The following is a 14,449-nucleotide window of genomic DNA, read 5'->3' as shown; positions in this document are numbered from 1 at the left end:
AAATTATTTAGTTTTAAGTAATTATTAGACACCACCTTGTCCTTTTTAAGCAAAACTTTGTGACATTAATTAATGAGAATCTAAAAATAGACAACAGTTGCTCTTTTAAGCCCTGAAACCTGGCAGTGAACCAAAGCAATCTTGTTCCTGTTCTTTTTATCACTGCATTCTAAACGCCAGCCTAGAAGAGGATGACTTACTCTTACTTATTTGTATTCAAGTTTGTAGCACATAAGTTTTATAAGTTGGCCCAAGATTAGCCATACTTTGTTCAAAAGCCACGATGCTTTGGGTAAAATGATTAATGACACTAGATGTGATCAAGGAAAGACGTAGTAATACACCAACTGAACTAGTATTTTGATTAGAGCCACATGTCGTTGAGTTGTGTTTACTGAACCTATCCCGCAATGGCCAGAAAAGGTGCTTTAAATGAGCAATACAATGGTTGTTAGTTTCAAATTTGAATAAAGACAGTTTAAGCACTGAAATGATCAGAATGAGTTTCTGATGACGATTTAAAGACTTTAAAAACATCGAGGAGCACACAGTCATTTCATTGAACACAATTTGTATTTGTTTTTAAGCCTTCTGGAGACTATTTTTTGTTTTTATGTTAAACATCTCCTTCTAAGTACTATACACATCATTAAAAAAAAAAAGAAAAAGCAAAGGTTCTACCATAATATTGTGAATATAAAGTATAAAAAAAATGAATAAAATATTTAGATGTATTGCTGCATATTATCCACCAAGGGAGCGTTTTGGATTATAAAATGGAGAAGCTGAACAAGCCAGTGATTGCTCTTTTGAAATCTTGAAACGATTCAAGTGCAGCCGAAAGGGACGTCTCTATCTTTTACTGTTTCGAAGATATGAGAACAACCTTTGACCTATTTAATTACCAGAGAGTTCATAAGGAATTGCAGGCAATTAAGATGAGATAAAAATATTCATTAATGTTGTAATATTGCCAGCCACACTGCCTAAAAGCAAAGCACAAAGCATATATAGAAAAAAAAGGTATCATAAATATAACATAACACACAGCTAGCTACATATGTGGTGTGTGTTTGGTCGTATACATTCCCCACTCAATCCTTCAAGATCAAACATCTCAGTTCAAAAGCTTACACTATCTTTGTTTTCGCTTAGATATTTCAGTCCGCGTCCCCTTTAACATGAAACGAGACAGCACTATCTTAATTCAGTCTATACACTGCGCTCCCTGGTGATCCGCCGTGTGCCGCGAAGGGCCTCCCACACGCCGCCATTGACTGATGATGACTCCCAAACAGCAGCCAGCCGCCGAGAAAACAAGGCCCTTAGAATATAATTAGAACGCATCTCAAAAGGCGCCCGGGCCCTAGCCAAAGCTCCGGGGACAATGGGGTTGAGTGTTCCCGTCTCGTGTTACTACAGGCAGTGAATTAACGGCGTAATGTCATCGAGCAAATGGCTGCCCCGCTAAAAGAGATAAGGGGGCGAACAGTTGGCGAGGCAGAGTCATTAACGCCGCCTTGTAAAAATTAGTTTCCAACGCACTACTTGAAATCCACACATGAAAAGAGCGCGGGAGATAAAGAGCAGGGTTTAGTCAGGGCGCTGGGATTGGGGAGGTTTTAGATTATTTAATTTCATAAGTGTATTTATTTGAACGCAACAATGTCAATAAGTGAAATTAACTTGAGAACTGTACCCCGCCTAAGGCCCGAAGTCACTGGGATAGGCTCCAGTCACCCGTGACCCCGAAAGGGAACAAGCGGTAGAAAATGGATGGAACTTGAGAACTGTCAGACTTATGGTGAACAACCAAATGTACAACTGACTATAGGTAAATGGGTTAAGGTAAATAGGACTCTAGCCTAAATAGCTAATTTGTTAATTAGTTTGTTAGTACAGATGTTAGGGTCAGAATCAAAGTACAGTACATTCTTTAAATTAAAAAGGTTGCATTAGATTAATCTTGTACAAAACTACGAGTGCATTTACACCTGTCCGTTTTGGGTCCATTTAGCCCAGTGTAAAGGACACACACATATTATGCAAAATTGACTTCTTTGAGCTTTTAATGTTCTATCAATCAAAATCATCAAAAACATACTGGGGTAGCATTTAACTTCATTCAGACAGACATTTTGATGAATCTTGGTTAGAAAGTCCTCCTCCTGCGAGCATCAATAACACGTGGCTCTGAGAATCTTTTCTGCTATTTTTAAGTCCATAAATCATCACCAGACTTGTTCTGTGCATTTCTCCTGCCTAATCACGATCAGTACAACTGCATGCTGAGATCAGGAAGTGAGAGGCCAGCTTGAAATAACAAAAATGCTTAATATTTGTCCTTTAAGTCCAAATGTCGACTTGCTTTGGTGGTGTTCTAGGATTAGTCCCAGTTTTGTCCCAATGTGGTGATTCTGTTGTGTGCACACCCTATGGAAACATAATGGAGACTGGAGTTTACATTTAAGTATTTTTAGTAGTATTCTTTTCAGTGTTTTTGAAAATTATTTGAATTATATTATTGGTGACAATTTGGGATAATTTGTTTGCCATAATATCTGTTTCCTGATTAAGAAATTCAGTTTATCTGGAATCAGAATGCTCACCAATCACTTCCTTTCTAAAAGGGTCGATAGATATTGTTCTTGTTGTAATCAAAGCTGTATTGTACTTAGAGATTCTGCTCTGGTGTTTGTGTGTCTCCTCCAGGTAAATGCATTGTGGTTTTGCACACATAAACTAATTAAACATTTCCTTGTAACAAACGTTGGATCAGCCCAAATAGCTGCGAGGGCATATGTTCCTTTTGTAATGGAGAAGAAACCGAAGATGTAGATAAAATATACTCTAAATGATCTATAGTGACAACTCGGGCTGAGGATTTTAAATTGAATAAATCAGCCGCGCTCCAGCAGATGGTAAATGTTTGCCCGAGTGTCAGCATAAAAACTGTTATGCAAAAACCTCTGCAGGAGGAGCGGCAAGTGTTAGCTAAGGTTTGTTTTCTCTTATTTAAAAAGCACTGCGCAAAAAGCTCATTTATTCTAAACTAACACGCTTCCATATGTCTGGTAGAGAGGCAAATATCACACCTCTGCAGCAGCGTGTCACCTGCTTTTTGTGATCAGAATCAGACATGCTCAGTGACCCTCTGCTTGTCTAGTGCTCCACTGTAAATGTTTATTTATTTTTTAATTACAGGTGTTTTATTGCTCACAAAAAACACATTTATTTTACACCATGGTGGAATGTTCCAGACCGAGCAATAACTAACTCAATCTAATTTCATGTTTGAAAGGGTCAAAAGTAAAAGGAATGTCTTTCTAAAATACCAGAAATTTCCACACATTTTATGCTTGTATTATTTTGCATAGAGCTGCCATTCTCAGCAGCAAATACATTGTACACAGAGACAAATCCGGAAATGTTCACTTAATTTATTTGAACTTTGAAGATTTTACTCAATTTGACCTACTTTGTATCATATTTTGGTTTTAGATCATTTATGCTTCATCGGAAATGCCAAAACATTGGAATTGGTTATAGTAAAACAGGGTTGTGGTATTATTTTCCCTATCATACCTAATATGTAGAGCAATGCACTGTATAGACAGTAACTAAGTCTGTAGCCATTTCAAATACTAAAAACAGACAATTGGGGCCACGTACTGGCCCAAAAATATCAGCAGATCTCCTCTCCCAGATGCACATCAGGCTCTAGAATATCGATCATAGACCAATGACTAACCCTTTTCAACATGCAAATTCACACAACTATTATCAGAAGGTAGTCTATGTTACCGATATGGACATTTCAGACTAATACCGATACCAGTTAGAACATCTACCCTACATTCTTGAAAAAAAGGAAAACGTTGGAAAGGGCTATCATTGATTTATCTCTCGGTTTAGATATAGGTAGGTTATATATTGTGTGATTATTCTTTATTTAGACACAAGTCTCTCTGAACCTCTCCAGTCGTGTGTCATCATCGCGTTGCTCCGCCTCCTCCTGTAACAGCAGCTTCTCCTCAGTCCATGTGTCTGTCCAGATTTTTTGTAGCTCTCCTTTCCTTCTCAAAACCACTCTCACTAAAGTTATACAGAGTAAACATGGTGGAAAGTTAGTAAAATAATGCCTGAAAACCCCCTTGCGTTTATGAATTTTGACTATAATGAATATGCTTTGACTGGATTAAAGTTTTACAGTCTGTTCTGTTAGAAGCAGCAGCAGTTATTTTCTTACGCTTTCTGAAGGAACGGCAGAGTTAACGCTTTTGTTACGCTTAAATTTTGACTGATGCCAATAGTACTCAATGACGTGAATATTGGCCGATACCGATACTGTGCCGATATATGGGAGCGTGACTTATAGGAAGTTTTCTTGTTTGTATAAAGCAGAGGTGGGAGTAAGTCACCTATGTCCAAGTCACAAGTAAGTACAAGTCCCCGGGTCACAAGGGTCACGAGGGTCACAAGGGTCACAAGGGTCAGTGAGTCAAATCGAGTCATTGCTCTTTGCCAAGTTGGTCAAGTCACCATTTTTAGTACAATCCTCCTCAAGTGTATCTTTGCAGATGCTTCCACACAAGCCATAGCACCTGTCGCATATCTTCGAGTCACAGACAGTGAAAATCTTGTCCATGTTGGTTTCTGCATTGGCAAATCCAAACTAGCTCCCCGTCAAGTCCACACTGTACCACGCCTGGAGTTATGTGCTGCGGTGCTGGCAGTAGAGCTGGGCGACATGCTTCTTGAGGAGCTTGATGTAGAAATCCACAAAGTCAGGTTCTACACGGACAGTCGTGTCGTGTTAGGCTATATCAACAACACAAGTCGCAGGTTTTACGTCTATGTAGCTAATCGAGTAGCCCGCATTAGAAAGTCAACTGACCCCAGTCAATGGCACTTTGTAAGCACCGAAAACAATCCTGCCGATCATGGAACACGGAATGTGCCAGCCTCACTTCTAAACACCACAAACTGGTTAACTGGACCTGACTCCCTGAGGAAAAGTGATAATGAGGACCCTGATCAACCCGATTTGCTCACACCAAGTGCTCTTCTCACTCAGAAAATCTATCCAATCTCCGCTCCTCCTGGGGACTTTGATGTGAAAGACTTGTACAGGAAACAATGGAGACAAGTGCAAAATCTTGCTGATTCATTCTGGAAACGTTGGCGAGAAGAGTATCTTGCAACACTTCAACCTAGAAGAAAATGGCAAACAGAGCAACCAAACTTGGCTGTTGGAGATGTTGTACTCTTAAAAGACTCTCAGGTTAAGAGAAATGAATGGCCTACTGGATTAGTTGTGAACACTTATCCTAGCAGAGACAGCAGAGTGCGTAGAATAGACGTACGAGTAGTCAAAGAAGGCACTCCTAAGGTGTATACAAGACCTATTTCAGAAGTTGTGTTATTGTTTAGTGAAGTATAGTGGTATCTCAGTATACCAGGCGGGGAGTGTGCTGCCCCCAGTGGTAAAAGATTTCCGTTTTGAGTTCATGTGTTTTTGTCTGCTCAGAGCTTCCGTAGTTTCTTCATTGACATTTCTACAGTCACATGCTATATTGTTTGAGCCTCTAAACTGTCATTTGGTCCTTTGAAATATCTGTCTGTAAGTATTGTACTGTTAGGAGTAGACCTATTTGCTGTATATCATCTAAAAGTTGTAAATATTGGTGAAATTTGCGATAAAATACATGACGCGATTAGCATTAGCATGTCTGGCATTTTCAATACATGTTAGCATCAAGCTAAGCGCTAATTTGACACACGTTTTTATTGGGGTATTTTAGCCAATGTTATTCTTTTCTACATCATATTTACCTAAAATGTATATCTTTATCTAGCTGAGCATGTGTTGTGTTCATTAAAATGTTGTAACATGATTGTAATATGCTGCTATTTTTGTATGTTACAGTTTTACAGTCAAAGCTTCAGTAAATAACCAAAACGGCAAGAGGCTTCCTGGTGTTTATTGGAGCAACTGTTAACTATCTGTAAAGCTAGTTCCTAAACACTAATGGAGACAGGCGCAAATGTGTGCGAGTGTTATCTAATCTTTGTAAACTCTTCATGTTCAGCGCCGCACAGAGCATTCAACAAACAAGAAAATCCATCAGATCTTAGGGATCATCTCAAAATGGGTTGAAGCTGAAAAGACTTAATATTTTTCGTCTTGGGGGCTGGGGGGGTTGAACCTACATTTCGTCTTTTTGTTGCTTTGAAGCTTCAATACTTAATAATAATTGTGGCAGTCATTGTTTTGAAATGCTAAAAAACTGCAACGAGCATTAGGCCAACATTAGGCGGCGAGTGCGTGGAGTACGCGGGTGCGTGCGAGGAGCGGGGCGGGTGCGTGCGCGGGTGCTACGGGGAGGGCACGGGGGAGCACGGCGCGCCGTGGCCCGCGCAAGAGGCGGGCGTCGCCGTCGCCAACGCGGCTGGTGCAGAAAAGTTGGAAAAGCTTTTTTGCGGCAAGACGCGGCGCAGAAAATTATCAATAGATTTGGCTCTAGAAACGTGCTACGCACTGACAAACTTGCATGAGGTTTCGGCCAATCACAGAAGATGTGAGATTCTCACTGAGACAAAAGCACGTGTTCCGCTTCTGTCATTCTGACATGTCTAAGGTCTAAATGTAGGCAATTGACAATTACAGGTTCACATCTCAATGTGGTCATCTCACAGTTTCGGTTGAGTGAGATGTACCGTAGGGCCCCTAGGGCCCGTGGACCATGTGGATTGAGTAAACAAACATGCGCGACAGGTGACATTATTTGGATAAATATAAACTTACCAAAGGATGTTCAGGGATGTTCACTAGGGGTGAGCAGGGTCTATCAAGCTACTATCGTTTTATCAACGCGTAACATTTTATGTGAAGCCAGACAAAGTCTTTTGGGGGGGAGGGGGTCCAGAGAGAGACGAAAAAAATTAAGTCTTTTCTGCTTCAACCCATTTTGAGATGATCCCTTAGTGAGTCCATTAACACTGTAGTAGGACTTGATGTTTTGAGCCTGAAACCAATAAACTATTATGTAAATGTGTAAATAATACAATCCGCATAATCAATATGCTAAGCTAAACCTATTATTTGTGTATATTTAATTCAAATGTAACTGGGGGGATTTTGTCTGGTTTAGTGCATTTCACATTGCAAACTTGGTTTGATCTATGGCCTTGTATTAAAAGGTAGCACAGTTTATTGTTACACAGATTGTAATGCTTCAAAAGAGTTAAGTTGTGGTTGTTTGTTCATAAGCCAATGATTCCAATGCCAGTGAAATCTTTAAAAACTAGAACTGTAACTGCTGATCAAAATTAAATTATTGAAGTTTGTCCGCGGTAAACGCATTGATGGCGCTGAAAGAAAACAAACATATTTTTTTTAATAAAAATAAGGTAAACAACGTGAATATGAGGTCTGACAACGTAAAATAAAAACTGCTTGTGCAATGTCTCATCCTTAGTGTTCTTGTACGAGCGATCGCTGTTATTGACAAGGCTCATTACTGCAGCGGCCTCACGGTGCAGGGGCCTCACAGTGCAGGGGCCTCACGGTGCAGGGGTTTTAGGCTTCACGGTGGCGGGGCTTTAGGCCTCACGATGCAGCGGCCTCACGGTGCAGCGGCCTCACGGTGCAGCGGCCTCACGGTGCAGCGGCCTCACGGTGCAGCGGCTTTAGGCTTCGCGGTGCAGCGGCCTCGCGGTGCAGCGGCCTCGCGGTGCAGCGGCCTCGCGGTGCAGCGGCCTCGCGGTGCAGCGGCCTCACGGTGCAGGGGCTTTAGGCTTCGCGGTGCAGCGGCCTTGCGGTGCAGCGGCCTCGCGGTGCAGCGGCCTCGCGGTGCAGCGGCCTCGCGGTGCAGCGACCTCGCGGTGCAGCGACCTCGCGGTGCAGCGGCCACGCGGTACTGCGGCCTCGCGGTGCAGCGTCCAGCATTGGAGTCTGTTGGCTTTCCCGGGTGACAATGAGAAGACAAGAAGACCCTAAACTCCCGGTGCCCCAGATGGGCAGTCCAGGCCTGGTTTTAACCCGGTCCTCCCCTGAAGTGAAGCTGTTGTGAAAAAGAAATTCTGAAGAGCATTTACACATGTTATAGTTCTTTAGAAATGTAATTAGTCCATAAAAGCCAAGTAATTCCAAGTCATTAGGCTCAAGTCGAAGTCAAGTCATGTGACTTTAGTCTCCCACCTCTGATATAAAGGGCTCTATAAGTAGTCATGTCTCATTGACTAGAGAATATATGTTCTGTACTTTTCTGAGTTTAAGCCACTACTTTTTCCCACGTGGACCTGCGATATACGGCGATCTGCAGTTTAGAAACAGATTGAAATTAAACTTTCTTGGCCCGACCTGACACACGGGACAAAAGACAACCTGTGTATCACTACCATGGACCATATTTCTGTGTAAATATCTCATGCTACAACGTAACACTCACTCGACAAGTACAAGCTCAGGAGCAGATGAACCAGATATGAAGACAGACGCATCACTACCGTGTTTATTTATGTGTAAATATCTCATGTTACAACATGGGCACCTGCGGTTTATTGTCAGGTGCGGCCCGTGTATGGACAAGTTCTATCTTTATTCATGAGCCCTGTGTAGCCCGAAAAGTACGGTATGTAAATTACCTTCATAAATGAGGACAATGTTGAGTTTATGCATAATAATAATAATGTATAATAAGTGAAAGTGCAGAGAGATGTGAGGGTGTGTAGGCGGAATATCTTATTTACTTGATTAAAATTTGACAATGCAAGCTTTCTAAAATATGTTGAATAGAGAGATATGAATTGAAAGCAACCTGGTTGAATCGGGGCTTGCTTTCTTTGAAGGAAAAAATACAATAGCAAAGACTATTTCATCAGAGTAAACACAATTATCTAAGTGCCTGCAGACAGCCTTATGGACAAAGGACTCTGCTGCAAGAATAAAGGCTATGGGAGCTGGCAAAACATATACTACAAGAGAGAGAGAAAAATAGGAAGAATAAGTGTAAGTAGTCCTGACTTGATAGCATCGGCGTTATGAGCAGAAGATGAATTGCAGGAGATAATTTCAAAAGGAGATGGCCGTGGCATACAGACATGGACTGTAGACATTAAACACAACTCAGTGTTTCCCCGACTATCATAATAACAGGGCGCCCCACTAACAGCGCCCCCACCCTGTCAATCAAATGCAGCACTAATCATCTGTCGAAACAAACATCTTTAACAAAGCTGTTCCACTCCTCCATACAAAACCACTGTATTCATATAAATCCACTCTATAATTTATCTTTATTTACTCTGTCTGTCTAGGCAGTCCAAGTCTTCGTTATGCTGTTAGTCGACTCCAGGGGCAGCAGCGTTGCCCTTCCTGCATATCGACGCGACAGCGACAGACGCAGAAACTATTGATGCTATTAAAATTACTGTTATTGCTTACTGACAATTTGTAAGTCCAAGTCAAACCTTGCAATTTGGATGAAGCTGTTAAATTAAGCTGTACATTTAGTGATATAATATATATATATATATATATATATATATATATATATATATATATATATATATATATATATATATATATATATATATAAAATTGCAGGGTGTGAGATGCTGGCAGTGTATAAAGTATAAAGTATACATGGAGCGCCATAACCAAGTGGCTGCCAAAGTGTACATGAACATCTGTGCAGAGTACGGGCTGGAAACCCCAAAGTGGGAAACACTCCCAAAGGTGGTAGAAAACAGTGTTGGGTAGCGTTACTTTTGAAAATAACTTGTTATGTTACCTCATGACTGCCTGTAACGTGTTACGTTACTGCGTTATAAAAGTAACACGTTAGAGTACTCTTGCCCATAATAACATTATTCTAAAACCTATATTATTTGCCAACAGTCCCTTTGCGTTGCTGAACACAGTAACATAATCATTGAAATATCAAATAAACAAGCAAAGTAATTATAGTTGACTGAGCTTTAATTATCTTTTATGTTGACAGATTACCACTATACAATGCCATACAATAAGCACATGAAGAATATCGTTAAAAGAACATCAGTGGGTTGGCACGAGCACCGACGCACAACAAGAGAACGCACTTGATTTGGCACTGTAGTTTATTTAAACACACACACACACCGCTGATACATTTATACCTCGATACAGAATAGTGGTTATAATGAAGGAAAAGGAGTTTTTATATACTTTTATATATATGATCCACTTTAGTCCTACATAATAGCTTGGTCTTGTTCTGGTAGGTTGTTTTTTAATACTTCATTTTTTTCCCCCCTACACTTTTTCCACTCTTTTCATTCTCTGAACAGCCTTTTTCTCAGCCAAAGTAGCTGAGAAGAATATAGCTACAATTTACATGGCACTTATTCTATCAAACAAAAGCCATTGAACGTCTGCACACTAAAAGTAAATGTGTAATTGAATCAAAGACTCTTAGAATGGGAGCAAATTACAAGGCATTCTTTGTGGAGTTCTTCTGAAATTGATTAGAACGAGGAACAGAACAACTCTTTGTGGAAAATAAGGGCTTTTGCACAATGGCTGAAAAATTTAAGCAATTCTCATTTATTAGAATCATTGACTTGGATAATCTGAGGCCAGGAAGCTCGTTTCAGGGCGAGTAGGGCAACGCCATAACCTGGTGTTTTAATAGGCCTATAAAATCCTAACAGGCTACAATGAAAAATGCTCTTTGAGAGGTAAATGTGTTGTACAGGGCAGTGAAATCAGCAGAGTGATGTACTGTACTGCAGTTCAGTGCAGTTCAGTGCAGTACAGCACATGAGGAGCTCTCTGGGTTTATTCACTTCAAATTAGCAGATATAGTTAATCTTAATTCTACAACACCTACTACTACTACTACTACCACCACTACTACAACACCTACTACTACTATTACTACTACTACTACTACTACTACTACTAAACGGTTCTTTCTGAGTCTCTCCAGGGTAAATTACTTCTACTATGTTTACTACTACTCCTACTTCTACTAAATATATCTATGTTATATTTCTTGCAAATACCGTAAAGTAAATTGATCTAAATTTACTGGGCTTCAAACACTTAAAAAACTTCTTCAAACTGGCCATTTCTCTCCTCTCTGAGCGAAGATTACCTTCTGCTTGTCTCTGACAACCCAGTTCGCAGTGTGCAGGGCGACTGCACAGCTTTACAAATCCCAAACCTAATGTGGACAATCACGTACATCACGTTCAGACTCCACTTTGTACAAACGCATGCTCTCTTTCCCTGAAGTGGAGTTCTTCTGTAAAAGTCCTGTTTAATCCTTTGTCACTGTTTAAGCTTCATAAAACCTCCGGGCACAGACGAGCGCACCTCAGACCAGTTTACAACCAGCACCACCACCAGCGCGTACACATTTTGCAGTTTGAGAACCACTATTCTAAGAGCTGTGCCATAGGTGTCTGTATTTCCTTTGTAAACGCCTGTGTCTGTGTCTGGAAGCTTACCGGAGATGTTGGTGGTGATCTCAGTGAGTGCGGTCTGTCCGAAGCCTTTGGTGGTCCTGGCCCTCACAGACACCAGGTAGGTGGTCCCCGGGTGCAGGCCGGAGAACATGTGGTACGTCTCGTTACGCAACTTGGACACTGTGCGCCGAGGTCCCGGGACGTTGATCCCAGGGTCAGATGATTCTATGCTCTGGTAACTGATCTGGACACACAAGAACGACAGTAACAGATTAAGTGGGATGAAATGTGCTTTTACAGTAGAAAGTAAGAATAGTCTGACAATTAACGTCTCGATAAAGAGCCTTTTTTCAACAGAAATGGCTGAATAGATATTTTAACTTCTCCAATCATGACGCTAGCAGAAACTATAAAGTGCAAAAAATAACCTTTCAGCAATTTCAGGTGGTCTCTATGAAGCTAAGTACTAGTCAAGGTCAAACATGTAGAATGCGGTAGAAATGACAGACTGCTCTCAAATGTAGTGTCTCAAATGTAGCTCTCTAGGCTACACTTGCCTGTACAAAAATAAACAAAATGAGCCTCCAATTGGATTCAACTCAGCAAATACAGTAGGTCCTCTCCTTCTGCTGCAGGTGATGATTTTTCAGCTGCAACACGGTATTTAAACCCGAGTAATTCTTATTTCTGAAACAACCATGTGGAAAGACAAATCCCGTGGTCATGGAAAAGATGTCAGTGTGTTTGAGAAGGGTCAAATCATTGGCTTTGAACACAGAAAACATCTAAGGAGAAGCAGAGACTAATCTACTGCAGATCTGAACCCCAGAGAGAGTGTTTGGGATGAGCTGGAGAAGGCTTTGTGCAGTGGTCACTCTTTTTAGTGGACAGGCAGTGTATTACACAATGGGAATGAAAGAAAACTAGTTAGTTAGTAGTTGTTTAGTCATGTAGTTGTAGATGTCGTAACATGTGATGCAAAGTTATTTCCTCTTATTTAATCTTGGTAGCACCCTCCACTCATCACAGCGCTGATTACTTACTGTCTGAAAGAGTGAACTTGGAGGACAGTTTATTTTAGGTCACTTTCATGAGAAACTCCACTCAATTAATCTTGTGCCTGGTGCAAAAGATGCCATCGTGAGCAGCCCATCTAGTAAATCATCTCTGTTGCTTAACCACTGATATTCACACTTTACAAGTTTAACTTTAGAGAACTTCCAATGACGTGAGGAAGAAAATACTGGTTCAACTCAGATTAGAAGACAAATCTCACACAAACAGCAATAACAAAGTGGGGAAAGTCAAGCTGTTGATGCACTATATAACTTTTCTACTGGAGATATTATTGCTTTGCCTGTTTCAACAAATATATCACCATGGAAACTCAACAAGGCCAGTTATAACCATATTTTTCCATGTATTTTGCTTTGTTTCTAAGCAATAAAATGCTTGTAATTTAATAAGAAAGATAACGACATTTAAAGCCATACTGTGGACATTTTCTGGCCAAAATATAACAGTGCAGTGGTTTAACGTCTTGCACTTGAGTTGTTTCTGCCACTCTGGCGTTGTGGGTTCAGTGCCTGGTCTCAAACATGTGCTGAATGTCTCTCCCCTCTCTCTCCCCATTTCACAACACAGCCGTCACTTGTCATTTTTAGTAAGTTACAAAATCTGCGTCAATCATGCTAGTCGTTAGCTTGACTATAGTTTAATTATTTAAATAACACGAAACGGTTCAAATGTAAGTAAGAGTTTCATGATTTTTATTTTTTTGATAAAAAACACGTAAAATATTCTCCCTGTCGTAATCACCAAACACATTTCAACCTGGAGAAAGTCAAATGAAGATATGTGCTTGAAGCTGAAGAATGAAATACAACTGAATGATATAATGTTACATATTGATAGATATATTAGGTTTGGCGCTCAGACCCAGCGAAGTGTGAGCGATGTGCAGCTCTGGAGGACTCTTTCCCCCGGAGCCTTGACACTGGTGGTGCTGCAAATAGAAACCTGAAAGACCATTAGATTGTAGATATGGTGCTGAGGGGCAAAGGTGGTGCTGTGGCGGAGGAGGGCCTAACTGCTGAATGGATAGGCGCCCGGCTGAGGTATGAACCTATCAGAGCAGAGCATAGCGGTGAAGGTGGGTTGTGCAGGTGAGGCAGCCATGGATGTATTATATTATCTGGATAGGGTACGCCCCCTCTGCCTCTGGCTCCAAATTGAGTAGTGGCCACTTCGCAGAATGCAGCCTTTTGGTCGGACCATTTCAGGAGTTCGGCCTCTAAAATTACCAAACATGCTGAATTGTTTTTAGTCTAAAAATAAAATAGAAGGAATTTCACTCTTCAACTGTTTCTAAAATACTTAAAAAATACATTTTTAACCTTCCGGTGAACGGTACGCGCACCGAGCGCGCACGTGACCCTCATGAACGAGCCTCGGGAGAACACGTGACGGAAACTAAACACAAGCAGAAAAAAGAGACGAGACGAGACCACGATACACGTAAGTTGTGTTTGTATGTCATTCCTCACGTTTCACACATCGTTCCATATGAAGTGTAAAACAACGATTACACAGTTAACACGAGCTAACACGAGCTAACACGAGCTAACGTAAGCTAAAGTTTAGCTACACAAAGATGCAACAACACGTTGTGATGGCTCGTGCTTCTGCAAATAAATAACTAATTATTTCTCTTACTAAATGTTCTAAGAGACAAGAGGTTAAGCACAGATCAAGGAAAACTAGAGAAAGAAGGGAAATAAAGTGATGTTTGTATTATGTGCTATAAAAAACAATCAATAATTCAAATATAACCTGCTGAAATGGGTCATATCTTACATATATAAATGTAAAGGTATGTAAAAGTGACAGTGCTGTACTTACAGGGGCTGAGACCACATTTGAGGTTTTATTACATATTTCATAATGACGTGTGCTGTGTTTAAACAAAGCACACGCTTGTTTTCTATAGGAA

The 14,449-nt window shown here is 40.7% G+C and overlaps 1 protein-coding gene across 5 annotated transcripts in view; it reads right to left on the bottom strand.

Moving 5' to 3' along the window:
* The window catches only part of LOC140361637 (receptor-type tyrosine-protein phosphatase U-like), a 422,151-nt gene that overhangs the window by 131,625 nt on the left and 276,077 nt on the right, over positions 1 to 14,449 (bottom strand). For all 5 annotated transcript variants that reach the window (XM_072447383.1, XM_072447385.1, XM_072447384.1 and 2 more), the window contains exon 10: positions 11,500 to 11,701. In XM_072447383.1, the coding sequence (XP_072303484.1) occupies positions 11,500 to 11,701 (202 nt within the window). The remainder of the gene's footprint in view (positions 1 to 11,499; positions 11,702 to 14,449) is intronic.

The sequence above is a fragment of the Eucyclogobius newberryi genome, unplaced genomic scaffold (assembly GCF_026437365.1).
Source record: "Eucyclogobius newberryi isolate DKJ021-1_F unplaced genomic scaffold, fEucNew1.0.hap1 SCAF_16, whole genome shotgun sequence".
In the NCBI taxonomy this organism is placed as follows: Eukaryota; Metazoa; Chordata; class Actinopteri; order Gobiiformes; family Gobiidae; genus Eucyclogobius; species Eucyclogobius newberryi.
The sequence above is the reverse complement of the archived record's forward strand: the minus strand, read 5'-3'. Positions and strand labels throughout refer to the sequence as shown.